The 25,046-nt window shown below is 42.5% G+C and overlaps 1 protein-coding gene across 2 annotated transcripts; it reads right to left on the bottom strand.

The window, feature by feature from the left end:
- Window positions 1–358: 358 nt before the first annotated feature.
- On the bottom strand, window positions 359–24,418 carry SNX16 (sorting nexin 16). 2 transcript variants are annotated; one of them, XM_083451302.1, is made up of 8 exons: window positions 23,838–24,418; window positions 19,722–20,174; window positions 17,625–17,711; window positions 16,584–16,732; window positions 9,934–10,003; window positions 4,309–4,445; window positions 2,389–2,508; window positions 359–1,833 (listed from the first exon to the last, which is right to left on the bottom strand). In XM_083451302.1, the coding sequence occupies exons 2-8, from the start codon at window positions 20,091–20,093 to the stop codon at window positions 1,725–1,727; spliced, it is 1,044 nt and encodes a 347-aa protein (XP_083307428.1). In that variant the 5' UTR covers window positions 20,094–20,174; window positions 23,838–24,418; the 3' UTR covers window positions 359–1,724. The 2 variants fall into 2 exon arrangements, with proteins under 2 accessions (XP_083307428.1, XP_083307427.1); XM_083451301.1 differs by having other exon boundaries at window positions 24,186–24,340.
- Window positions 24,419–25,046: the final 628 nt, after the last annotated feature.

Below are 25,046 nucleotides of genomic sequence, written 5' to 3'. Positions count from 1 at the left end.
TGAACCAGATGCCTATGGGAAGCATGCAAACACCCCTCTGCCCATCTGCAACTCCCAGAAACTGGCATCCAGGGAGCTACTGCCTCTGACAATGAAGATGGAACAAGTCGCCCATGACTAGTAAGAGTGTTTGTACACAGTTGAAGGGAGAAGTAGCAGAGTGACCTCCGGAATGGTGCTAGTATACAAAAATCTCCTGCAATAAAAGGCAGAGAAAATGCATTCCAAGCCAACATTAAAATTTCACGCACCGTGACAAAACATGGAATGTAGATTTTAAAAAGCCAAGGAGCAAGTTAGCTAAGCTCCAGACTTTTAAACCCAGCATTATTTTGCAACAGACGACCAAAAAAAGATGTTGTCATGTCCAAAGGTTTATTTGCCCCAGATGGTTTCATACAGTCCTGCAGAGATCTTTGTCCTCATACCCTAAAACACAAAGCGACCATTGAAAATTCCGGCACATGAGACTGTGTGTTAACAGCATTAAACAAAGGAGTAGGTGGCACAGAGAAGAACAAAAGAAGCATTCTTCCTACTGAAAGAGCAGACAAAACAAGGCACTTCCAGCAAATAACTGCTGAGCAGAATGTTTCTGAAGATTCCATAAAGCTGACACACTATTATAACATCTGTAACAAGCAAAATACAAAAAGGCACTACTGTACAAACCAATTGCACCTTCCCTCAGTCCAAAGGTCGAACAAAAAGCACAAAAAACACAGAGCCAATGAACTTGGCACAATATTTTCTTTGTTATAAAGTGCATTATTAGGTTCAACACAAATTTTAAAACGAGAGTGAAGCTTATAGTGTGTTCCTGGGTGTACAATATTTTATAAACACACACAAACATAAACTGCAATTAGATTTAGTTATTTAACTGTGCAGAAGTATGGCTTTAATGACTCAAACATCTGTTTATAATATGCATACTTTAAACAGAGCAATTATGCATTAGCAACAAAAGAAAGAGGTAGTGTTCTTTATATAAGGCAAATTTGTTGATTCGGTGATTATGGGGCTGAGTGGCAAAAGTGTAAGGAGATTTAAAGAAAAACAGTTAAAAGACAGCTTTTATATTGTTTTCAAGTGCAGGTGAATGCCCACAGTGTGATATTTCTTTCTGCATTATGAAAACAAATAACATTCCCATTACTGAAAGGTTTAATTTTGGTACTGCAAGCTTTCCTAGATCATTGCATTATAATTTACATATCACTTATTTACATTTATGACTTTAAAAACCACAAGAAATCATATACATTTTCCAAGTCCATATGGCAGAATTATATTTCCCAGAGCAGAAGTTACATGCCTATATAAAGAATCTGAAAATCCAAATACCAAAAAGCTGTCCATACAAAATGTGAAAGATTAATAGCAAGCATGTGATATACAACATGCTACATGATTGGTATATCTACATGTGTGGCATTTATCCTTTATATATGGGTACATATAACTTATATACATCACTTAGGATTCCAACTTGACCTGCCTTTAACCAGAGCTTTTTTATATATTAATATATATCTCTCATAAGGCTAGATAAAGGCTGAGACAAAGCAGCACTTATATCCTTCCTATGCCATAGGTTTCTCTAGATTGGTTTATGTAAACATTCAAGCTTCTGCCATCTCAACTTCTGCTTGACAGCTACTATATACTTCTGTTCAATGCAATCCAGACATTGACTTTTTTACACAGGCAGCTGGTAGCATTTACATCTCTTCATCGGTGGTATACGCTACCTCAGCAACTTCGATTTCTGGCACGTGATTTTCAGCCAATGAACCGCTCCAAGATGTTGCCCGATTCTCTTTCTCAGAACTGTAGAGACAGATCAATATGTTTGACACACTTTTTTGGGGGGGGGGGTCGGGGTCATTTCATATCTATCTCATGGTTCTGATCAGCACACTTGGAAAACTAATCTCTTTTACTAAGAGTTTATAGAGGTAGACCCGTGCCCCGCAAAATATGCTAAGCCAGGTTGCTGGTTTTGTGTTTTATGCTGTTTTTTCCATTGTTCATATTATTAGTCGTGGATACCTAGACCTCTGGGTTAAGGTGGATCACAGATGCATGCCTATCAGATCATTTCATGTTCAACCAGCATTATCCACGTGCAGCTTCTTCAGCATACCTCCTACTGAAGAGGTACAGCCCTCAACTATTATCCTTTTAACCTCAGTTTGGGGCAAGGACTTTTTGAAGGAGAGAAAAAGGCAGGAAACCACAAGTAACATAGATATATTTAATATGTGTGAATTGCATTTGGAATGTGAATGGCACTTCTACAACAGCATATCGCAGGAGACTGTAGAAGTGAAAGGCTTTTCAGAAAATAACCTTAAATAAAACATAGAAAATTTTAGATTGTACCTGTTGTCTTCTTCCAGGGCTCCTTGATCTGCCTCTATTGCAGAGGATTCCACTTCTCCACTGCACTCACTCTCTTGTCCTGACAACTTACGAGACTTCACTTTTCCTAAATTTAAATCCCTGTGTAACGAATTCAAGATACAGATGATTTGATCCAGAAAATCACTTTCACAAATGTAAGGAGACTTTCTATTTAGAAATAGAAGAGAATACACAATTTTTGCTAACTCTCCCTTCTCCCAGTGTTTTCTAGGAGGATAAGGGGAACAGGAGGAATTGGTGAAAATTGCCCCCACTGCTTCTTCAAATGTAATTGTAGCTCCTGCTAAACATTAGTTTAGATCCAATCCAATATAGTTAAGCTAGGAAATAATGAAAAAGCACCTAAGCAGAACTTCTTTTAGAAGACTTTCTACACATAATTATATTTTCATTCCTTTATTAGGTTTAAGACATAATATTGAAATGAAACTGATACTAATTAGCAAAGAACTTTCATTACAAATTGTATCTATTTTGTATTGATGCTTCAGCATACTGTTTATCCATTATGCACTGAAAATCTAATTATATTAGATGTTGAAAAAGTATTTTAGATGCTAGACTACAAAATAGGATGTTCATCTACAAAATATTTTGGAAAGTACAGTATTTTGTTTGCTATGCATTTGGACAGCTTTTAAGGTTTCATAATCAGATTGCATAGTGGTTCTTGAGATGAAGGAGCAGTTTTTTCTCTCTGTTTGAGTAAGATTGGACGGTCCTTTGAATCAAGATGGCAAACCTTTCAAAAGTGCACTGAACCTTTCAAAATGGCACCAATTTTAACTCTGCATTCATTCCCACCCTCCTTAGAATTCCCAGGCAATGTCAGGTACAAGGCCGCTAGTAAGCAATAACTATAAAATTAGCAGCATCATTTATTTCACCAGATTTCAGGTTCATACTGACAGTAAAATAGAAGTCCTCATCCTCAGGAAACTTTACTAAGGATTTCCTCTTTGTGAGATTGCTACTTGGAAACTGCTCTCCCTCCACTCATTCCTATCCAAAGAAATACGTAGTTAAACTGACTTGCTATATGTGGCCTGCACCAACCTCAATTGTGTCAGAAAGGCTCACATACATGTTAAAAGTGTTTTACTTCACACAAGACTTTTTATTTCCTTTTTAAACTGAAGTTTAAAATTATGCAAGAGTTACTCTGGGGGTTATCTCCTGTCTTTCAGGAGAGAATTGAGGGTATAATAATAATAATAATAATAATAATAATAATAATAATAATTTTTTATTTACACCCCGCCCTCCCCGGCCAGAGCCAGGCTCAGGGTGGCTTACACCAGTAAAATTACAATAAAAACATAATGGGGCGGGGGGGAGAGACCAATTTAAAATATGGGTTAAAATACAATTTAAAATGCAGCCTCATTTTAATAGTAGCCCATAGATCAAAACCATAAGAGGAGGGACGCATAAGGGTCAGACTGAGTCCAAACCAAAGGCCAGGTGGAACAGCTCTGTCTTGCAGGCCCTGCGGAAAGATGTCAAGTCCCACAGGGCCCTAATCTTTTGTGACAGAGTGTTCCACCAAGTCAGTGCCAGAACTGAAAAGGCCCTGGCCCTAGTTGAGACCAATCTAACCATCTTGCAACTTAGGACCTCCAACGTGTTCTCATTTGTGGACCTTAAGTTCCTCCCGGAGCAAAGCAGGAGAGGCGGTCCCGTAGGTACGTGGGTCCTAGGCCACATAGGGCTTTAAAGGTCAAAACCAGCATTTAAACCTGACCCTGTACTCCACCGAGAGCCAGCGCAGTATGGTTGCAACAAAAAAAGTTTTCAGAAATGCATGAATAAGTGCTCAATGTTTTGGGATTAATTTTTAAATTGCACTCTAGTTTCAAGAATTTTCTGTCCACTTACCCCAATTGTTTCTCTATGGCGTCTATGTACACTTCTTTTTCATTTAGCATTTTTTTCAGAGCTTCCACCTCTTTTTGCTTTTCAGCAAGTTCCTTTTGCAGACGGTAGTTTGTTTCTTCTAGGGTCTCGCAGAAAGCCTAGAAGAAAAAGTAAACGATTCTTTTGAAGGCAATAGTTTTGTGCGAGAAATGCAAAGACTTGAGACTGATGATGTTCCCCTACTGCAATAGTTTTAATTTTTAATATGCATAAAAGCACACAACCTCAATTTTATTGCATTGCACTGAACATGAGGACATGAGGACTGAATAATGAGGACAAACTGTATCAGTCTGTCATTTTTTATGCAAGCAAAAAACAAAACAAAAACTAACCTCATGGTATACAACTAAGACAATGGCTCACAAAGGGACCGTCCTAACCCACATTTCAAAATATTTTCAGAATGACAAGCTGTAACCAACCATGCAGCTGAGAATATCTGCATGACCAGCCACCACAGCTCTGCAGACATGCATCCTGTAGCAACTTTACTATTCATTGCACTGACACATTAAAACAGAACTAGGAAAATGTAAGGGAACTACTATGCCATAACAGAAAAAGCATTGCATCTATTGCAGAATCTTATAGTAACAGCATAATCACGATGAAACACAAAATAACACATATTGGTTTGAATGTGGCTACTGAGAAAGTCCATCAAAAGTTGACATTTTCTGCTAAAGCTAGATAAAAAAGCATAGGTGAAGCTCACTGTAATTACTTGAGATTACATCTTGGCACACATGATGCTGTCTTGTTGCCACGCCACATTAATTCTACAAATCCCCTCATGGGGCTCAGAAGGTCAACTAGAGATTTTCCCCGCAGTCCCTTGTGACATAGATAAACATTGCAACTACTGTGGAGCCCCCTCCCCATCAAATACGTTATCTGATGTTAAAAGATTTTATTGCAGAACTTAAGACCCCAAGACTAAACTGCAGCAAAGAGATCAGTATGGTTGCAGTAAGAACACCCACTCCTAAATACACTTATTTGGAAGTAAATTCCACTGATTTTAATGGGATTTATGTCTCAGTAAGTATGTTTAGGATTAAGCCCAATTGGGTTTTTGAGGTAGGAGCTTTTGTAGACATGAGTCCAACGAAAGAGGACGTTGTCTTCAAAAGCTCATGAGCCACTAAGCTAGTTCATCTCCAAGGTGCCACACAGGTCCAATGATACCTTGCCGAGTTTCTAAGGTTAAGTTACGGTACCTGAAAAGCAAACATCCTGCAAAATTGTTAACTGATATTTTGTAGAACCCTGACTGATGTCACAAGGAGTCATTCAAAGTTACTTCCCTTTCTTTAAATGGAACCACTTCTCCAATCTCTAAAAGTGTGTGTGCTTAAAACAGGGTAAAGGAAAAATTAAACCAACATACATGCCGCATTTTAACATTTTTGGGGGTGAAATAATATTTGATTCAGTGCTTGGGTACATTGCACATGCTATTGAGACTGTCTCTATAGGAAGTGGATATATTTTTCTTCTTGACTTCCTCTATATTTTTGATAGATATAAGATGCTCTGTAGCTGTGAGCCCTCCTTTACCAACAAAACCACTTGATGCAGAAAATCACAAAGCATGGACTGAGGGCTTACAATTTTTTTCTCTTTAAGAGAAAGCCTGCAATTAACGTTAAGAAGTTTGCATTTCATAATTTGTCGCTAACTTCACTAGCAAAACAGCCTATTATGTAATTTGGCAGTGATCCTCATTTGGTTGTGTAGCACATTCAGTTAACCAGGCATCCACCAGGGGATGGTACAGATATAATGCTGCCAATCCCTTAAACTATGGGACAGTTCTGAAGGGACCCGCCATTTACTAGAGCCAAAATTAATAGGAATTAAAATACATCAATGGCATTATACTTTGACTGAAACCAAGTTAAAATAGTTAAAGTTGTCCTCTAAAAAGCCAAATTCAAAACACACACACACACACACACACACACAATCTGTATATATTTTGGAATGCTAACAACATTCCAAATGTTTTAACTTAAAAGTAATTTTACCAAGTATTTGAACTGGACATATTAACATAATGTGTTAAGCTGGTTCATATCTGCTAGATGTGAGCCAAAAAAGTCTCTTTCTTTGTTCTTCTGCATGCATTCAGCAAATGGTATTATTCTAATTCAGAAAGACTTTTGGATGGGTTCTGCAATATCTGAAAAATCAGATGCCCAAGGAAAACAAATAAAAAGAATCACATACAATCCGAACAAAATATCCTATTTTAGGTAGGAGGAAATAGGAGTGAGACTGAGCAGTGTAACTGATAAATCATGAAGATACACATATTAAAAATATGTGAGAAAATACTTTATGCTAAATATAATTAAACCAGTGAAGGAAAACCCTAAAGTATGATACATGCACAACTGATAAAGCAAAAGGATCAGATAGCAGAGGTAGATTTAAAACAATGCATCAAATATGAGTCATCAATAATTATATACTAGGCAGCAGAATAAAATAATATTCAACAGTCGAAGATTGAGAAAATCTGCAGGAAGAATATACCGTATTTTTCGTCCCATAGGACGCTCTGTCCCATAGGACGCACCTAATTTTTTGGGGGGGAAATAAAGGAAAAAAATTTTTCCTTTATTTTCCCACCAAAAAGCAGGTCGGGGAAACCTAACCAGGTCGAGGAACAGCGGGATGGCGGCGATGCGCCTTCCTGCTGTCCCCCCAGCTTGTGGGGCTGGCCGATGTCTGCCTGGCGCGAGGGGCGCTCTGCTTCAGGGCGCCCCTCGCGCCAGGCTGCAGGCTGCTATCCGCAGCGTGGGGAGCGCTGCTGGGACCTCCTGCAGCGTTCCCCATGCTGCGGATGTCTGCCTGGCGAGAGGGGCGCCCTGAAGCAGAGCGCCCCTCGCGCCAGGCTGCAGGCTGCTATCCGCAGCGTGGGGAGCGCTGCTGGGACCTCCTGCAGCGTTCCCCATGCTGCGAATGTCTGCCTGGCGAGAGGGGCGCTCTGCTTCAGGGCGCCCCTCGCGCCAGGCGGCAGGCTGCTATCCGCAGCGTGGGGAGCGCTGCTGGGACCTCCTGCAGCGTTCCCCATGCTGCGGATGTCTGCCTGGCGAGAGGGGCGCTCTGCTTCAGGGCGCCCCTCGCGCCAGGCGGCAGGCTGCTATCCGCAGCGTGGGGAGCGCTGCTGGGACCTCCTGCAGCGTTCCCCATGCTGCGAATGTCTGCCTGGCGAGAGGGGCGCTCTGCTTCAGGGCGCCCCTCGTGCCAGGCGGCAGGCTGCTATCCGCAGCGTGGGGAGCGCTGCTGGGACCTCCTGCAGCGTTCCCCATGCTGCGGATGTCTGCCTGGCGAGAGGGGCGCCCTGAAGCAGAGCGCCCCTCGCGCCTGGCTGCAGGCTGCTATCCGCAGCGTGGGGAGCGCTGCTGGGACCTCCTGCAGCGTTCCCCATGCTGCGAATGTCTGCCTGGCGAGAGGGGCGCTCTGCTTCAGGGCGCCCCTCGCGCCAGGCGGCAGGCTGCTATCCGCAGCGTGGGGAGCGCTGCTGGGACCTCCTGCAGCGTTCCCCATGCTGCGGATGTCTGCCTGGCGAGAGGGGCGCTCTGCTTCAGGGCGCCCCTCGCGCCAGGCGGCAGGCTGCTATCCGCAGCGTGGGGAGCGCTGCTGGGACCTCCTGCAGCGTTCCCCATGCTGCGGATGTCTGCCTGGCGAGAGGGGCGCTCTGCTTCAGGGCGCCCCTCGCGCCAGGCGGCAGGCTGCTATCCGCAGCGTGGGGAGCGCTGCTGGGACCTCCTGCAGCGTTCCCCATGCTGCGAATGTCTGCCTGGCGAGAGGGGCGCTCTGCTTCAGGGCGCCCCTCACGCCAGGCGGCAGGCTGCTATCCGCAGCGTGGGGAGCGCTGCTGGGACCTCCTGCAGCGTTCCCCATGCTGCGGATGTCTGCCTGGCGAGAGGGGCGCCCTGAAGCAGAGCGCCCCTCGCGCCTGGCTGCAGGCTGCTATCCGCAGCGTGGGGAGCGCTGCTGGGACCTCCTGCAGCGTTCCCCATGCTGCAAATGTCTGCCTGGCGAGAGGGGCGCTCTGCTTCAGGGAGCCCCTCGCGCCAGGCGGCAGGCTGCTATCCGCAGCGTGGGGAGCGCTGCTGGGACCTCCTGCAGCGTTCCCCATGCTGCGAATGTATGCCGGGCGCGAGGGGCGCTCTGCTTCAGGGCGCCCCTCGCGCCGGGAGGCAGGCTGCTATCCGCAGCGTGGGGAGCGCTGCTGGGACCTCCTGCAGCGTTCCCCATGCTGCGGATGTCTGCCTGGCGAGAGGGGCGCTCTGCTTCAGGGCGCCCCTCGCGCCAGGTGGCAGGCTGCTATCCGCAGCGTGGGGAGCGCTGCTGGGACCTCCTGCAGCGTTCCCCATGCTGCGGATGTATGCCGGGCGCGAGGGGCGCTCTGCTTCAGGGCGCCCCTCGCGCCGGAAGGCAGGCTGCTATCCGCAGCGTGGGGAGCGCTGCTGGGACCTCCTGCAGCGTTCCCCATGCTGCGGATGTCTGCCTGGTGAGAGGGGCGCTCTGCTTCAGGGCGCCCCTCGCGCCGGGAGGCAGGCTGCTATCCGCAGCGTGGGGAGCGCTGCTGGGACCTCCTGCAGCGTTCCCCATGCTGCGGATGTATGCCGGGCGCGAGGGGCGCTCTGCTTCAGGGCGCCCCTCGCGCCGGGAGGCAGGCTGCTATCCGCAGCCTAGACATCCCTGCGGGACCTCCTGCAGGGCTGCCTAGGCTGCGGATGTCTTCCTGAAGCCTGGAGAGCGAGTGGGGTCGGTGCGCACAGACCCCTCTCGCTCTCCAAGCTTCAGCGAAAGCCTGCATTCGCCCCATAGGACGCACCCAGATTTCCCCTTCATTTTTGGAGGGGAAAAAGTGCGTCCTATAGGGCGAAAAATACGGTAGTTAAAAGAAACTCTGAAATTATTTCCTACAACTTCTGCATTCTTTAGGGATGTGGGTGGCGCTGTGGGTTAAACCACAGAGCCTAGGACTTGCCAATCAGAAGGTCGGCGGTTCGAATCCCTGCGATGGGGTGAGCTCCCGTTGCTCAGTCCCTGCTCCTGCCAACCTAGCAGTTCGAAAGCACGTCAAAGTGAAAGTAGATAAATAGGTACCGCTCTGGCGGGAAGGTAAACGGCGTTTCCGTGCGCTGCTCTGGTTCGCCAGAAGCGGCTTAGTCATGCTGGCCACATGACCCAGAAGCTCCCTCAACCAATAAAGCGAGATGAGCGCCGCAACCCCAGAGTCGACCACGACTGGACCTAATGGTCAGGGGTCCCTTTACCTTGCCTGCATTCTTTTCCCACCCTCACCTCCCCAGGCTTTCGTGATCTCTGCTCCATAGCTGCCCTGTCTTTCTGCCTTTGGGTTGCTTGTTGTGTAAACGTACAGTCCATAGATCATTCATTCCATGCCTTTTTCTATGCGGCAGACATATATATTTTATATCCACCTCAAAGAGAACAGCTGCTTCTCCTGTTATAAAGGTACCACATGACAAACATCATATGCAACAGGCCAGTTAAGAGTGTTTTATTCTAACAACAAAATGACTACTTTACACTTACCCTACTCTCTTCAAGGCTATCAAATGGTCCCGGTGGATCATCCAAACAAAGGAACTCCCTCACTGCAAGACTTTGAAATAATGAAAAGAAAGAAAGAAGTTGGTCTCCAAACAGAACAGCCTAAAGTCAGTGAGAAACAACACAAAACACAGTATTTCTCCGAAAATGAGCAAGTTTGTTTTTATTATAACCAACGTGTAATGTTTCAGTTAGCAGGTATAAATAAATATTTTCCATACCATTTTCACCCTCCCCAGCAATGGATGCTTGCCTAGTATAAAATGAAATTGTTTAAAACGAAAGACATTCAGGGTGAGGATTTTTTAAAAAGTTTGATTTATCCTGGATTTTAAAATCCGATTAACTCCCCAGTAAAAAGTAAAAAATAAATACATCTGAATTAAAATACAGAATGACAACAGCCAGGAGTAAGGGAACCGCTAACTAATCCCATGTCCCAGTGGAGGCTTAGAATTTTCATTTCCCAAACAGCAGATTTCTCTATACTGTACTACAGAAGCAAATTGCTTTTGAAACATGAAAACCTTGCTTTTCAAAACAAACGTAAGAAAATAATAGTTGCTTTATGCATACCAAACAGGATCTCTCCCACGCTCAAACTGAAGATTAATAAAGATTGTCAATAAGCCTTCACCCAGGATTATCGCCTTATCTGTACACTAGACATAACTGTCTGCCTCCTTGTTTAGGGTCAATAAAGACCGTTCAAAGGGGAGACGATAGAGAGGCTTGTATAAACTGAGCAAGAATGACTTGCACTGCTGTATTCTGGTAGATGGCTTTGATTTTTTCTCAAGCCATGTGTAGCCCATGTAACTACTCCTAAACTGTCTCTTTCTTTTCTAGTGTACTTTTGACTAGCAGAGGTTTGTTTGTTTATTATGGTAAATTTGTACACTGCCCTTCTTTTGAGGATCACAGGGCAGTTCACAACATAAAAATACAAAATGAGAACACAAAACATATAACAACACAAAAACAAACCAAGTTGTATGTGTCAATTGTGTGGGAGCATCTCTTTTGAGAAGATTAAACTAAGGCTTCAACCAAACTAGTGTGCCTGCTGCTTTAAATACCATAAATATGGAGAACACTTCACATTGCAAATCATTTTTATGAAGGAATTCCTCTCACAGATTTGCCAGTTTACATATGCAAAGTTTGTTTGTTTTCAAGAAAACAACAACAAAGGAAATTGAGCTGCTGGAAATTCTGGAGCAGCAGTCCACACAGGTTGGGCATAAAGAAGCTTGATATTATAAAACATGAAGAAAGCTTGCGGAAAACTGTTCTAACATCACATCTGTAGAATTTCCAGGTTCGTCAGCGAGTTTGTAAGCGAGTGAGAATGTGTCTTTTCCTCTCATAACATCTATTCAGTCAAATGAACTGTCTAGAAAAAACAGGAACAATGCTTCTTTGCTTCATTTGACAGTTATATCACACCCTTTCCAAACAGTTTTATTTACAATAGAGCTTCTCTTCATGGTTGAACTGCTGTTTTGAAAAGATGTGGAATGAGATCGCAAATGGCCATCCTCAGAACAGCTTATTATATGAAAGCATTGTTGCCTTCTCCAAGCTTGATTTCACTTGTTCTGTACCTCTTTTAGACCCCGTTATGGAGTTTAAGGACAATTTTGGCAATATTAAGCTACAAAATGCAAAAAATACTACAAAATGTGTATCTTGTGACTAATGGTATAAAGCTTTTATGTGGAAGAATGATGATAAAAAATTAAAACCACTGAATCCAAGCACTTAATAAGATAAATGTCAGTTGGGTTTGGGTAGCCTTTTTTTGCTATGATGCCTTTGGCAGCTCTAATAGACAAGTACTATATGTGGTTGCAGTTAAGAAACAAAGTTCTTTGTGCCCTAGTGGAAAAGGGGGGATTCAAGTGTAGGGTTTTGTTAAGTATATTCTCAACTGAGGTTGTAATAAGCTAAAAATATACATTGATCTGTGGCCAGAGGCAGTACACCTTTCTGAATACCAGATGTTGGAGACAAAATGCAGTACAAAACAGAAGAGTGCTGACTTCATGCCATACTTGAGAGTTTATTAGAACCAGTTGATTGGAAGCTGTTGGAAACAGAATGCTGGTTATCTGTTAGATGCAGGCTGGAGCAAGTCATTTCTTATGCTCCTATGTGATATTTATATGATGAGGATTGTGATGCAAAAGCTCATTCAAATGCATTTAGAACTTTAATGGAAGCAACAGCAATATTGGTTTTCCTGTCCTCTTTCCAAACCATAATGCGGTGCATATGGGGAAGGGAATTCCATCTTTAACTTACAGTTTTTGATTGAGCAAAGCTATTTACATAGACTCAACTAAGTATTACTGTTTTAGCTCTATTGCACTAAGATGGGCAATAGTGATAGAAGTAGAAAGTATGCTTCTTCCACAGAAAGCTGCAACGAGAGCAGCAGAAAACGCACATGCACACACGCCTTTTATGAACAGCAGAGCACTGAATCCCATTTTTACATTCTCCTCTAGGATAGGGTGGAGCCACAAGTGACTCCGGCCCAGCCTCTCAGAAGAATAAGTAATCCAAGCATCTGTTTTACAGGTTTAACACCTTTCTCCAGTTTCCACAATATGCAGAAAGAAATACTCATGAGCAAATAAAAGGGAAAACTCTCTTGAGCAAGTCTATTAATGTCTCCAATACAAGGCTTGCACAATGTGTATTTCTGATATTCATTGTGAACTTATATCCCTATTAAAAATCATTCCAATGAGGATGTTACTTTAGGATGCACAGTTTTACTGTACTCTTATTCATGGCATTATATAGTGAAGAATCTCACTAACAAAATCCTGTTTAATATTGGGGCAAGAGAACTGGTTCACAGAGTCTAGAACGAATGAGAACATTTATTCTGGCATAAGAAGCTCAAGACATCTTGAAAGAATTTGGAAAACTCTACATACTAGTCTATTAGCACTGCAGTGCAGAAGTTAGAAGCGACAGAAAAAGATTAGTTTATTTGTTGCATCTCAGTACATTTTAGGTTGCATTTTTTTATATAAAAATAAAATCACACACAAACACAATTGCATCAACACTATGCAGTACAAGCTTAGCTGAACACTGGGTCTACAACCTATTGTGGAGGAGCTCTGTATGGTTGTTGCTGTCACAGCTGCAGCACAGAAGGCTACAATTTCTGTGAGAGACTCCCAACATGCTATCAGATTGCACAAACCTCTAAAGGACAAAAGTTCAAGAAGTTCATATCTAACAGAGTTGATAGGAACTGGAAGTACCTGCTAAGAGGCACTTCTGTCACTACTTTTCAGCTGTTATATTGAAGCAGAAGTAGCTGTGCTCTTAAGATTATGCCCAGCACTAACCATTGGCAACAACAGGAGAATAACTGCTTAACCACTCCTGTACTGAAATGTTCAACAATAGTAAAAAAGACAAATCCCGCCCGACCAATTTCTGATCCATTGAGAAATTGTCACGACTTACAGTCTAGCCCACCCAACCATTCAGGATTGTGCTATAATTACTCATCCACAACCAGCCACCATTAACACAAACACACTGAAATGGAACATTTCAGCTTCAAGGTTGGCATTTAGAATTCAATGTACTGCCAAATAGCACACTGCTAATAACATACGTGGTTCAAGATTGCATAAAACTAGAGATTCTATAATTAAAAACAACAACACATGGTTTCGATTGCAATGCCAAGCTCTAAAGCATTCATAAAAGAGTATCTTTAAAATCACCCATCTTAGAAAGCATATAACAAATACAGGCAGAATCAAAGGCATTCCATTCAAATCTACATTTTAGAGGGTTTTTAAAAAACCTTCTTCTTATATGTATTTTTAGAAATTTAAAATTAACAGATAATCCCCATATTGTAACTCCACATGCTGAATACACAATGCCAAACAGCCAACAGCAGATTTTTTGTATATTTAAAGACTTTAACCACCTTCCAAATACATTGCTCTCACAGTGTGATGTATAAGGATAATAAATAGAACATAATACTACATAAAACTAGAAAATTTAAACACAGTTAAAGTACGCATCAACAATTAAAGCACAGCAGACTAATAAAAAATGAAATGAAATAAAAGCATCTCAAAAGTTACCTTAAGAGTTATGTACTCTTTGGGTGAGGCAATTCCACAAATGTGGAGCCGCTACTCATAAGGCCTTGTCTCTGATATCTGTCCATCTTATTGATCACCCAGAGACCTGGGTCTCAGAATTTGGTCTCAAAGCTTGAGCTGTCTCATACAGGTGCAGGCAGTCCTTTAAATAACTTTGATTCACACCATTTAGGGCATGGTTAGGGAAACTAAGGCCCAGGGGCTGGATCCGGCCCAATCGCCTTCTTAAAATGCATCTCTGGGTTATTTGTGGGGGCTGCCTGGTGTTTTTACATGAGTAGAATGTGTGCTTTTATTTAAAATGCATCTCTGGGTTATTTGTGGGGCATAGGAACTCGTTCATATTTTTTTCTTTTCAAAATATAATCCGCCCCCCCCCCCCAAGGTCTGAGGGACAGTGGACCAGCCCCCTGCTGAAAAAGTTTGCTGACCCCAGATTTAGGGTATCTTCTAATCTACACAAATACATTCCTGACTTCCTTTGGCTCTTTATCTGCATCCCAATTGTGGCAAATCCTGTAATTTAGACAGATTGCCACCCTGCTAGCGACTAGAATGTTATAGTCTGAAATATTTTTAAAGACCTCTCAAAACTCTTTTTGCAATTTCCAGTCTTAAACGCAGTTGCCCTTTTGTAACCTAAAATAATGCAAGTTCCTACACGTTTAATAACTTTCAGTTTCAACAGCTTATATATTGCTTAACTCTGTTGTCTCAGCAGTGCTAAGTAACAGTAAAGTTGAAAAGATATAATAAAGATAGGCGAGTTAAAACTAATAACAAAACTTACTTAAAATGCCTAGTGACGTAAAAAGGCCTCCACTAGGTGTAAAAAGTTCAAAAGGGGAAAGGCCTATTTCATCTCACCTGGGAGGAAGTTCTACAAAACTGGGCCCACAATGCTGAAAATGTGGCTGTGCTTTAGAGCCACCGATGACAACTAACTGCTGCTCATGCAAGGGCTTCAGTGATTAGGCATGGATATATGGAATTAGGTGGTCATTAAGATTTCCTAGACCACCGTTGTTAAAGTCCTTGTGAATTGATACAAGAATCCTGAACCTGGGCCAGCAGCATATGTGCTGGTGTTAGTCTCGGGGTGGGTTTCTTTATTCACAGAAAGCAATTTAATTATTCATTAGTCTAATTCTGGAAAAGCAGGAGTACAATTTGGAATACAGTCATACCTCGGGTTACAGCCGCTTCAGGTTGTGTTTTTTTGGGTTGCAGACTGCCAAAACCCGGAAGTACCAGAACGGGTTACTTCCGGGTTTCGACGGTCGCGCATGCACAGAAGCGCTAAATTGCACATAAGCGCCAAATCGCAACCCGCATCTGCGGTTGCGAATGCAGCGGGTTGCGAACGTGCATCCCACACGGATCACGTTCACAACCTGAGCATCCACTGTCGTGGGCAGCAGAGCTCAAACCAGGTATTACCATAGATTCTGGCGTATTAGGCGACTTGGCGTATTAGACGACCCCCCAAATTGGCAGCTGCAATTTGGGGGGGGGGGGTCATCTTTTTAAAAAAAAATATTTTCAATGCAAAATCATAATAAAAATTACAAACATTAAATCCAAAATAATACTATACAAACAAGAAAGAAAAACAGAACACAAAAAAAGAAAACAACAAAAAACAAAGACAAAAAAACAAAAAAGCACACATCTACAAATAAAACCATATCGTCATTCTAATCTAGTCATTACATACATATATACATATTGACTTCCTTCCTTTGTTCTAAGACCTCAAAATTTTTACTCGTACTAAATTGTTGTGTCTAATGTAAATTACTTCAATCTTTGTACTTTTTTACACCATTTTTCTTTTTCTTTAACCCTGTAAAGCATCATTCATTACATACCGATATGCTAACTCCAGAACAATGTTTTTTCATATACTCTTTAGCACATCCCCATTCTTTTAATAATTTCTGGTCCGATTGTCCCCTTATGAATGCTGTGAGTCTTGCCAGATTTATATATTCACAAAATTTAATTTGCCATTCTTTCATTGATGGAATTTTTCTCCCTTTCCAATTTTTTGCTATAAGCATCCTGGCAGCTGTTGATGCATAAAGGAATACTTTCCTTTGATTGTCGGGAAAATCGTTTGTGATAATACCTAAAAGCAATGCCTCCAGTTTTTTAATGAAAGATATTTTAAACATCTTTTTAATTTCTTCATATACTTCATTCCAAAATTGTTTAATAGGTTGGCATTCCCACCAATTTGGGGGTTTGTCTTTTAAGCCCAGTCACCTAATACGCTGGGCAGCTCCACGCCGGGAAAAAGCCATGCCCATACCCGGCATGTAAGACGACCAAAACCTCTTTTCCGGGATTAAAAAGTCGTCCTATGCGCCGGAATCTATGGTACCAAAAAAGAGCAACAGCTAAAGAGGGTCTTATTCTTTTGTTACCCTGTTATGATAACCCAAGTGGTAGAAGAAGGTGAGAATCACATACCAGTTAGCAATGTCTTTGTGAGCTACTAAATTCTGTAAGAATGCTTGGAGTCCCAGCTGTCTATCTTCCAGGAAATCAGGATTGTAATTATCCTTGAACCAGCGCTTTGGTGGTAGTGCCAATCGGAAACCAGGAAACATATCTTTGAGCTGAAAAAGCAAACCAAGTAGATAGTAAGGAATTACACTTTCTGCGTATAGTTAACATATCACTAAGGTGTTCATTTTTTCCTTTGCTTTTTATCTATTTCTCTCCCTTTGCCTTAGATTAATGTACAATAGGTTCTTTTGCTGAGATTTTCTCAGCAAAGGGAAGCAGGTCAAGCTGATTTGAAGAGTAGCAACAACATATCAAATGCAATACCAGTGTCCCAATACCTGGAAACAACCACTATCTATTAATTCACATATAGTGAAAATTTGGTGCTTTTTCAAAAAAGCAAAAAATTGTGAAAATTTGAGCCATGCCACTGCACTATTCCTCTGGCTTCTGTGGTACAAAAAAATGGCTAGTCAAGAAACACATTATGGGAATGCATCTTGTTAGAAGAATGTTTACAACAATAGGCAGAGATATATGAATCTTAGCAAATTAGCCTTCTCTTGATTAAGCAAGGGGTAGCATTCAACATTAATGAACATGGAAGTTAGGCCCATTCATTTTTAATGGGTGTACTCTGAGTAAAACTTAGTTGAGTGCCACCTAAGATTTTGCAGACCAAACCGGGGGGGGGGGGGGGGGGAGAGAGGAAGAAGGTAAACAGAAAAAGTTAAAGGGCTTGCAGGTATTATTTTCAGGTGTCAAATATGCAAATCACCCTGTGATCTTCAGATCAAGTGTGGTATAACAATTCAATAAAAAAATGTAAATAAATATGGCTCTGGAATGGCTTTCCAAATACTATTTAAAAGTAGTGCTTCTCAGTGAACTTACTAGTTCTATGGCAAAGCAATTGCTTGTTTTTCTCATTCTAACTTTTCAAAGTTGGAAGCTAAAATGTTAATCTGGTACATTATTAGCTGGAGATCAAGAATTATATACCTTGTCATTAAGCCTGGAGAAGTCTGTATACCTTCTAAAAACTACCCAGTTTTCCTCTGGATTTTTCTTTACAAGGATTTTGTAAACCTGTTAAATAAAAAAAACTATTAAAGCAGTTTCAAGAAGTTGTGTGAGCAGTTTACTCATATTACACTATAATTACTAAGAAGCTGACATAACGCTTGCTTCCTTTCTGAAAAAATAGTTATCAAAGTTTGCTAACGCATATATATTAAAGTATAAAAAATGAACAAGTATCTCATGCAAATATAGAACTGGTATTGTTTTACTGTTCCCAGGAGGAACCAATTCATGGAATTTGGATTTTCTATTTTAAACTATTTTCACAAACATAGTGTATTTCAACAAGATACCCTGATCCTACCTACATTTAGTCACTCATCCCAGCTCAGGCGGAACTAGGTAAGGGGGTGACTTGCCTCTGTTCCAAATTCCAGCTGCCTCAATCACATGACCTACCAATCGAGTGGAAGTTAGACTGGCCGAAAGGGTAGTGCAAGTCATACAGTTATAAAATATTGTTTTCCCTCTGTCAAGCTTGGGCTGGCTCTGCGCCTGGATTGAGTTTGGAATGGGGTAATTTATGCCACCCTAATTTATGCTGGGTTCCTATAGTTTGGCTTGCACTGTTAATCAGAATCAAGTCTCAAAGATCTGAATACAGTATTGCTTCCCAGTAAATTAAGGTTAGGATTAAAAATCTAATGCATATTCAAAGTATAACCAATGAACGTAATTTCTACTGAAACATTATGGTACATTGCAATAATCTGCAATAATAATTTATGATGACTCAGATGACAGGGAGAACTCGTTGGACTATACCCAACTATTTGGTATCTAAACCACTGGTGCCTGCATACGTCATCTTCTCCTTCTGTGATTTCAGTGCAGTCCTATACAGTGGTACCTCGGGTTAAGTACTTAATTCGTTCTGGAGGTCCGTTCTTAACCTGAAACTGTTGTTAACCTGAAGCACTACTTTAGCTTAATGGGGCCTCCTGCTGCCACCATAGCAAGATTTCTGTTCTCATCCTGAAGCAAAGTTCTTAACCTGAAGCACGATTTCTGGGTTAGCGGAGTCTGTAACCTGAAGTGTATGTAGCCCGAAGCGTATGTAACCCGAGGTACCACTGTACATGTCCATCCAGAAGTGTCCCACTGAGTTCAATGGGTCTTACTTCCAAATAAGGAAGTATATAGGACTGCAGCCTAAATTACCATAAAATTCCTTTTCTGTGTTGTATTTTTTTTAAGTGTTGTTTACACAGAACAACCACTTCAAAAACACAGCCTTGCTTATCCTCAATTGTTGAATCCAGCTCAGACTGCAAAAAGTAATTAACACCGCTTTATGTAATTCCAGCCATGCTGAAGCTACCCATGTGTATAAAGCTGAGCAAGGTTAAAATTTGCAGAACTGAAAGCATTTATTGTTTTTAGTAGCTCAACAGTGCTGGAATCAGCAACTTTTATACAAGTACAGATGGCTTAATTAATTAATTAATTAATTTCAAGTATTTATATTCCACTTTTCAATAGAAAAGATCACAAAGCAGTTTAGCGGCTTATAAACAACCAACCAACAATAATGGTAAAACAATAGAAATACAGTATGGAAATTATCAGAACCCATAAATTATACAATATGTAAAACATCAAACCCTGCAACACAGAATTCCACTCACTCAATACACTTACACCCGCCCAACTTCTATGTCTGCTCACACATCTGTACCTCAATCCATCTACTACACCTGCACACATTCACCCACACTCACACACTCCACAACTGCGGATCTCAGTAATCCCAAGTACATACACAAAGGCCAGACCACAACACTGGCAGCCGGATACTATGAGGCAGTCATTGTCCAGAATATGTGTCAAAAACAAGATAGGAATGGGGGTGAGGAATCACATAGTATGGAAATTCAAGAGCCATTGAAGAAAGCCAATGAAGAGTCCCGTTCACAGTACTTACTGTGCAGCGTGATTAGTATTTTTAAAGGATTCTGTGAATCTTTAAATGATCTGTTACTAGTCAAAATTCCTGAAGAAAAAAGCACAACTTACAGTGAATTTTGCCCTTTCTTCCATCACCTCATAACCTAGTATTGTAGGCGTAGTAGGCCGATCTTCCCAGCTCCCAGAGTTTATGTTTTGCTCACTATCTTCCGATGGTTGAATGCAATATTCCATAGATGTGTTCGTACCTATAAATTTAGTCCTAACAAGCGGACTATTGCAAGGAGATGAAGTGGCACCAATTGCATCAGGGACACTCCTCTTTTTAAAACTACTGATAGAAGATTCCTCTAGTTGTGCTTTTGAAGAATCTGAACATGTTGAAATGCTCCCAAGAGATGATCTTCTTTGGTTTCTATTCGTGGTAAAACTAGTAGAACTTCCTATAGGTATTGGAACAGGAACATATGGAGTAGCCATCCTTCATTAGCGACTGTAAGAAAGCTGATACTTCCTGACTGTAAAATTTATGGAACTCTCATTCACGTTCCCTTCCGTTATCTGGAAATAAGAGAAAGTAGGTTTTCAAACAAACAAAACTTTTTATAGAGACATTCTCATAACCTTATTTAAAACACGGAAATTCCTCAATGTCTGTATTAAGCAACAACAGAGTATGAATGGTTTTATAAAGAAATTAAAACTGGAAAATAATGTCACACAATCAGAACGTAACTTAGGGTTGCTAGATGTCACAAAGTCTTACAAAATGCTTCAGTAAATTCTCACACCCTAGGATCCTGACCTCATCCTGCCTGGTACATCCTTCTTAACTATGAGGTCATCTTCTGCTTCATACAATTCAAATTATTTTAAATTCCTGCTACTGTCCTCATTTTTCACATGGTCTAGTCCTTCCCCTGTCCACCCCCTAATATTCTTAAGAGGGTATCTTCTGCAGTCTTCAGAGAGTAGCTGGAAGTGGGGAGGCACTCTGCAGTTTGAATCTGAAATTTTAGATGCACTAACAAAATTCCCTGTCACAAAATGCACCTAGAACAATGGGAGCTTTGAACACTGACTAGCATATGCAGAAAGCAAAATCATCCAGCATAGATATTTTGATAAGATGCTGAGTAAAGCGGAAGTGTGTTCATTTTAAATGAGCTGGCTATCTGATGTATTATTTAATATAGTTCTACCACATTTCACTGCAAGACTCATTCCACCCAGTGAAAACAGAAAACAAATGAACCTGAGTTTCTGAAGAATAGTTTAACATTTTAATTTTATCCACACTTTTAGTTTCATGCTTTTGGGGAAAGCAGAAGTTGTATAATTAGACAGTATGATTAGCAAACGTAAAGAAGAATAATCAGCCAAACTGATGTTCTTCTCCAAAGTGATTATCTCCTCAGAATGATACTACAGAGACTGGATTCCAGGATCTCTGAATCATCAAATGATATTCAACAGCATAAATTATATCAACCAAAATTCCCACTTAAAACTAGAAACACCTGTAATCCAACTACTGCATGGACTCACAAGCCAAATAATTTGAAGGTTCACTTTTATAGTTTTTCCAACTCAAGGACTGTATTGACTTAACTGCAGGAAGTAACCTCCTTTATATTATTTTTTATTACATTAATTAGTTGCTTTTTCTTGCCAAAGACAATTCAAAGTAACTTATGGGCAAATGAGCAAATAAACAAAACTCCAATAGATACATTTAAACCAAACCAAATCAACTTTAAAATAATACATTAAAATACATTTCAAGCACCTACAAAAGGCCAGACAGAGGTCAAAGGACTGGTTAAAGAGGAAAGTTTTTTCCTGGCACCTAAAAATCTATATTGATGGCACCAGGTAAGCCTCCTTAGGGAGAGCATTCCACAAACAGGGAGCCACCACTGAAAAGGCCTGTTCTTGTGTTGCCACATGAAGAAGGGCCTCAGATGATGATTGCAGGGTTTGGATTGGTTCATATGGGGAGAGGTGGTCCTTATGGCATTGAGGTCCATTGAGGCTTTATAGGTCAAAACCAGCACATTGAATTGGGTCCGGAAACTAACTGGCAGCCAATGCAGCCAGGTCAGGATTGGTATTATATGTTCAAACTGTTTTGCCCCAGTAAGCAACCTGGCCACTGAATTTTGCACCAGCTGAAGTTTCTGAACCATCTTCAAAAGTATGATGCATTGCAGTAATCTAACCTAAAGGCTACCAGAGCATAGACAGCAGAGGTTTGGCTATCCTTGTCCAGACAGGAGCATAGCTGAGCCACCAGCTGAAGCTGATGGAAGACACTCCATGCCATTGAGACAACTTCAGCCTCAAGCAACAGCAATGGATTCAGAAGTATCCCCAAACTATATACCTGCTCCTTCACAGGAAGTGTAACACCATCAAGAGCAGTCGTACCTCGTTTTGTGGCCAGGATCCATTCTGGAGCCCCAGCCGCTAGCCGAAAAGGACGCAGGGCAAGGTGCCGTGTCTGCGCATGCGAGCGGAGCGGTTCGCGCTTCTGCGCATAGCATGATTTAGTGCTTCTGCACATGCACAAGCAGCAAACCCGGAAGTAACCAGTTCTGGTACTTCCGGGTTTGCCGTGGACATTCGCCGAAATGGACGCTAGACGTTCGCCGGAATGAACGCGGAGGTATTTCTGTATTTCAACCTAGTTATCTATTTTTAACTCATTCTCTCTCAGCTATGCTTTCTCTTTTCACCACCACTTTAGTGCAGAGATTAATATGGAAGCAATTTGCTGTTGAAACTGTAGTAACTCAGTAACAGCAAGCAGGAAAAGGTGCGCTCTGCACCTGACAACCCACTGCAGTGTAGTTGCTGCTCCTTACTGGCAGGGAGAGGGTATGTTGGCACTGTGGGACACATCAGAAGGAGGATCAGAGTGACTCCACCAGTTCACTTTCACAATGCTGATGCCCCAGTCAACTTGCCTCCTCCTTCCCTGGAAGCAGCACTGACTCCATTACAGGGATGTCTTGCGCACAGCGCTTCCCTTTGGCGAATACTGAGTTCCACCTACAGCCATTTACTCCCACACTAATTTCTGCAGCAAAGTACTTTACTCCCTATTGAAACAGCCATAGGAAAGAACAGGGCAGAAGGAGGTATTGCAGTTCCTCTTTGATTTGTTCACATTCTGGAAAGGCATGTAAAGACTATCCCACAGTACAAATTCCTTGCTGTGAGGGAGTATTATGGATGATGATACTTAGCTCAACTATTCCTGCCCAGAAGAAAAGAAAAGAGTTATACTCTGTGTGGTTTACATCTGACAACAGTATTTCTACTGCTGTACAGTAGAAATTGTTTTTAAAAACACAATGCTAGCAGCCTGTCCAACAGTAATTCTAGCACTAGGCTACCAGTCCTGATGCACCCAGATCAACAGCAATGGTTACTAAGATCTGCAGGTGAAATCCTTCTTGTGGTTCTGTTATTACGGGGCACCTGCAGTGGGGGATGACAGAGCCTTCTCGATGGTGGCCCCTCAGTTATGGACTTCCATCCCCCTTGATATAAGGCAGACACCATCCCTGTATTTTGGCACTGCCTAAAACATACCTTTTTGCCACAGCTTTTGTGGAAAGTTTAGGGTAGTATTTCATTGGCTATTTAGTAATATTTCCAAGTATTATTAACTCTTTTGTTTCAGTTGTGGTTATAAATGAATGAAGCATAAGTAGTGACATAAGCTTTCATGGACAAAAATTCCATTTCATTTGAACCATGAAGTGTTAACCTAGACTGGCAACTATAAAGAACTATAAAGAAAAGAAAAGAAAAACCCTGCATAGGGCAAAAGGCCAATGAAAATCAAGAGACCGTCTGTTTGTTAGATTTATATCCCGCCCTTCAACCTGGTGAAGGGCAGGGAGCAACCCTAACAAGCAAGTAAGCCAAATCATTACTCGAGATGTTTACTAGTTTTTGCCTATTCAGCTGTCAGTCCCGTGCATCTGAGGAGGCTCCAAAGACCACAAAATTGTAGACCACAATAAAGCCCTTTCGAGGCGCCACAAAACTCTCTCGCTCCCCCTCTTACTTTGGCTGTGGCCATTAGTTATTACTGGGGCGCTGAAGCCGATTCCACGAACCGCAGGGAGCAGCAGCCTGCAAACTATCAGCGAGCGAAGGAAGGAAGATTTACGAAGGAAGGTTTGTGAGCAACATTCTCCCAAGGCCCACCTTCGTTTCCTCGGGGTGCAGTCGACGTGTGAGCCCCTCACCCTCCACCAGGGGCTCGGGACCACCGTCCCCTCCGCTCCACAGCTCAGCCGGTGGAGAAGGAGACTCGCGCTCTCAGGGTCGCGGGTTCGAGTCCCGCGCTGAGCGAAAGATCCCTGCACCGCAAGGGGCTGGACTAGACGACCCTCGCGACCCCTTCCCACTCGACGATCTTCGGTCTGCGCATTTACTCACGCGACGCCTCCTGCCCTTCGCCGGCCGCCCCGGCCCCTGGTCCTCCTTCCCCCGCACTCCGCTTGGCCAGGCGAGGCCAAGGCGCTACAAGGACGCGCTCGCGGCAAAGACTACCTGTTGCGCGCCGGAGGGACCCTCGCCGGCCGCCTCTGCGGAGTCCCAAGAGCAGCCACAAGCCGCCGCCACGGTTCCTCAGCCCGTCTCCGACTACAGCTCCCGGGGTGCACCGCGGCCAGACCTGCTCTGCCCCCTCCTCGAACAAAACACCGCCGCTTGGAAGAGGGGAAAAACAAAACTTCAAGTCCCGACAAGCAACGCGGTCAAGCGCGCGACCCGTGAATCGGCGTATTCTGGAAAAGCTCGCTGACAACATTCCACCTTCCTTCCGCCACCTGTTCCCGCATAGCCTGCTGGGATTTGTAGTTCGGTGGGGGGGGGAGAGGTGTTGTGCTACTTCAGGAACAGGTGGCGAGAAAAGACTCGCTGCGCAGACCAGACTGGCCTAATGCGGTGGTGCTTAACCAAGGGCAGCAGATCCGGTTTTAAAGTTCGCGCGGCTTGCGGCTGTCTCCTAAATTCACTTTTCCGCCAGGGAATGTCAGGTCGCGTCTCCATGTTTTCATTCCTGCCAATCAACTGCCGCCCCCGCAAAAAGCAAACAAACAAGCCAATCCTCGTGATACTTACTTAAAGTTTCCCAATTGCAATCCTAAATGCACTTACCTGGGCGCGAGTTCCATTGATCCCCAATGGGGCTTAGTTCTGCGTAGGCAAGTATAGGATTGCACTGTCATACTTGTTTTTTTGTTTTGTTTTTTTAACTACCTAGGTTTGTTTTAAGCCCACCCCTTTAAAAAATAAATAAACCAAGAAGCCAGATAACAAATGGATTTGTTTAATAGTGGTGCCGGCTCATAACTTCTGCAAAAACTGAAAATTCCCTTTGTAACCTGAGCTTCATTTCCACGAGAGAGC

This window comes from Podarcis tiliguerta (genome assembly GCF_965153285.1).
Source record: "Podarcis tiliguerta genome assembly, chromosome: 7".
In the NCBI taxonomy this organism is placed as follows: Eukaryota; Metazoa; Chordata; class Lepidosauria; order Squamata; family Lacertidae; genus Podarcis; species Podarcis tiliguerta.
This window is presented reverse-complemented; position numbering and strand designations above follow the sequence as displayed.

Bases quoted from the DNA above. Each gene is read 5' to 3' on its own strand.
- SNX16 (XM_083451302.1), bottom strand. From the start codon at position 20,093: ATGGCTACTCCATATGTTCCTGTTCCAATACCTATAGGAAGTTCTACT. The intron at 17,712-19,721 runs GTAAGTTGTGCT...TTTATTTAACAG, and splicing joins AAGAAAGGGCAAAATTCACT to GTTTACAAAATCCTTGTAAA. The intron at 4,446-9,933 runs GTAAGTGTAAAG...TTTTTCTTCTAG, and splicing joins ATAGCCTTGAAGAGAGTAGG to GCTTTCTGCGAGACCCTAGA.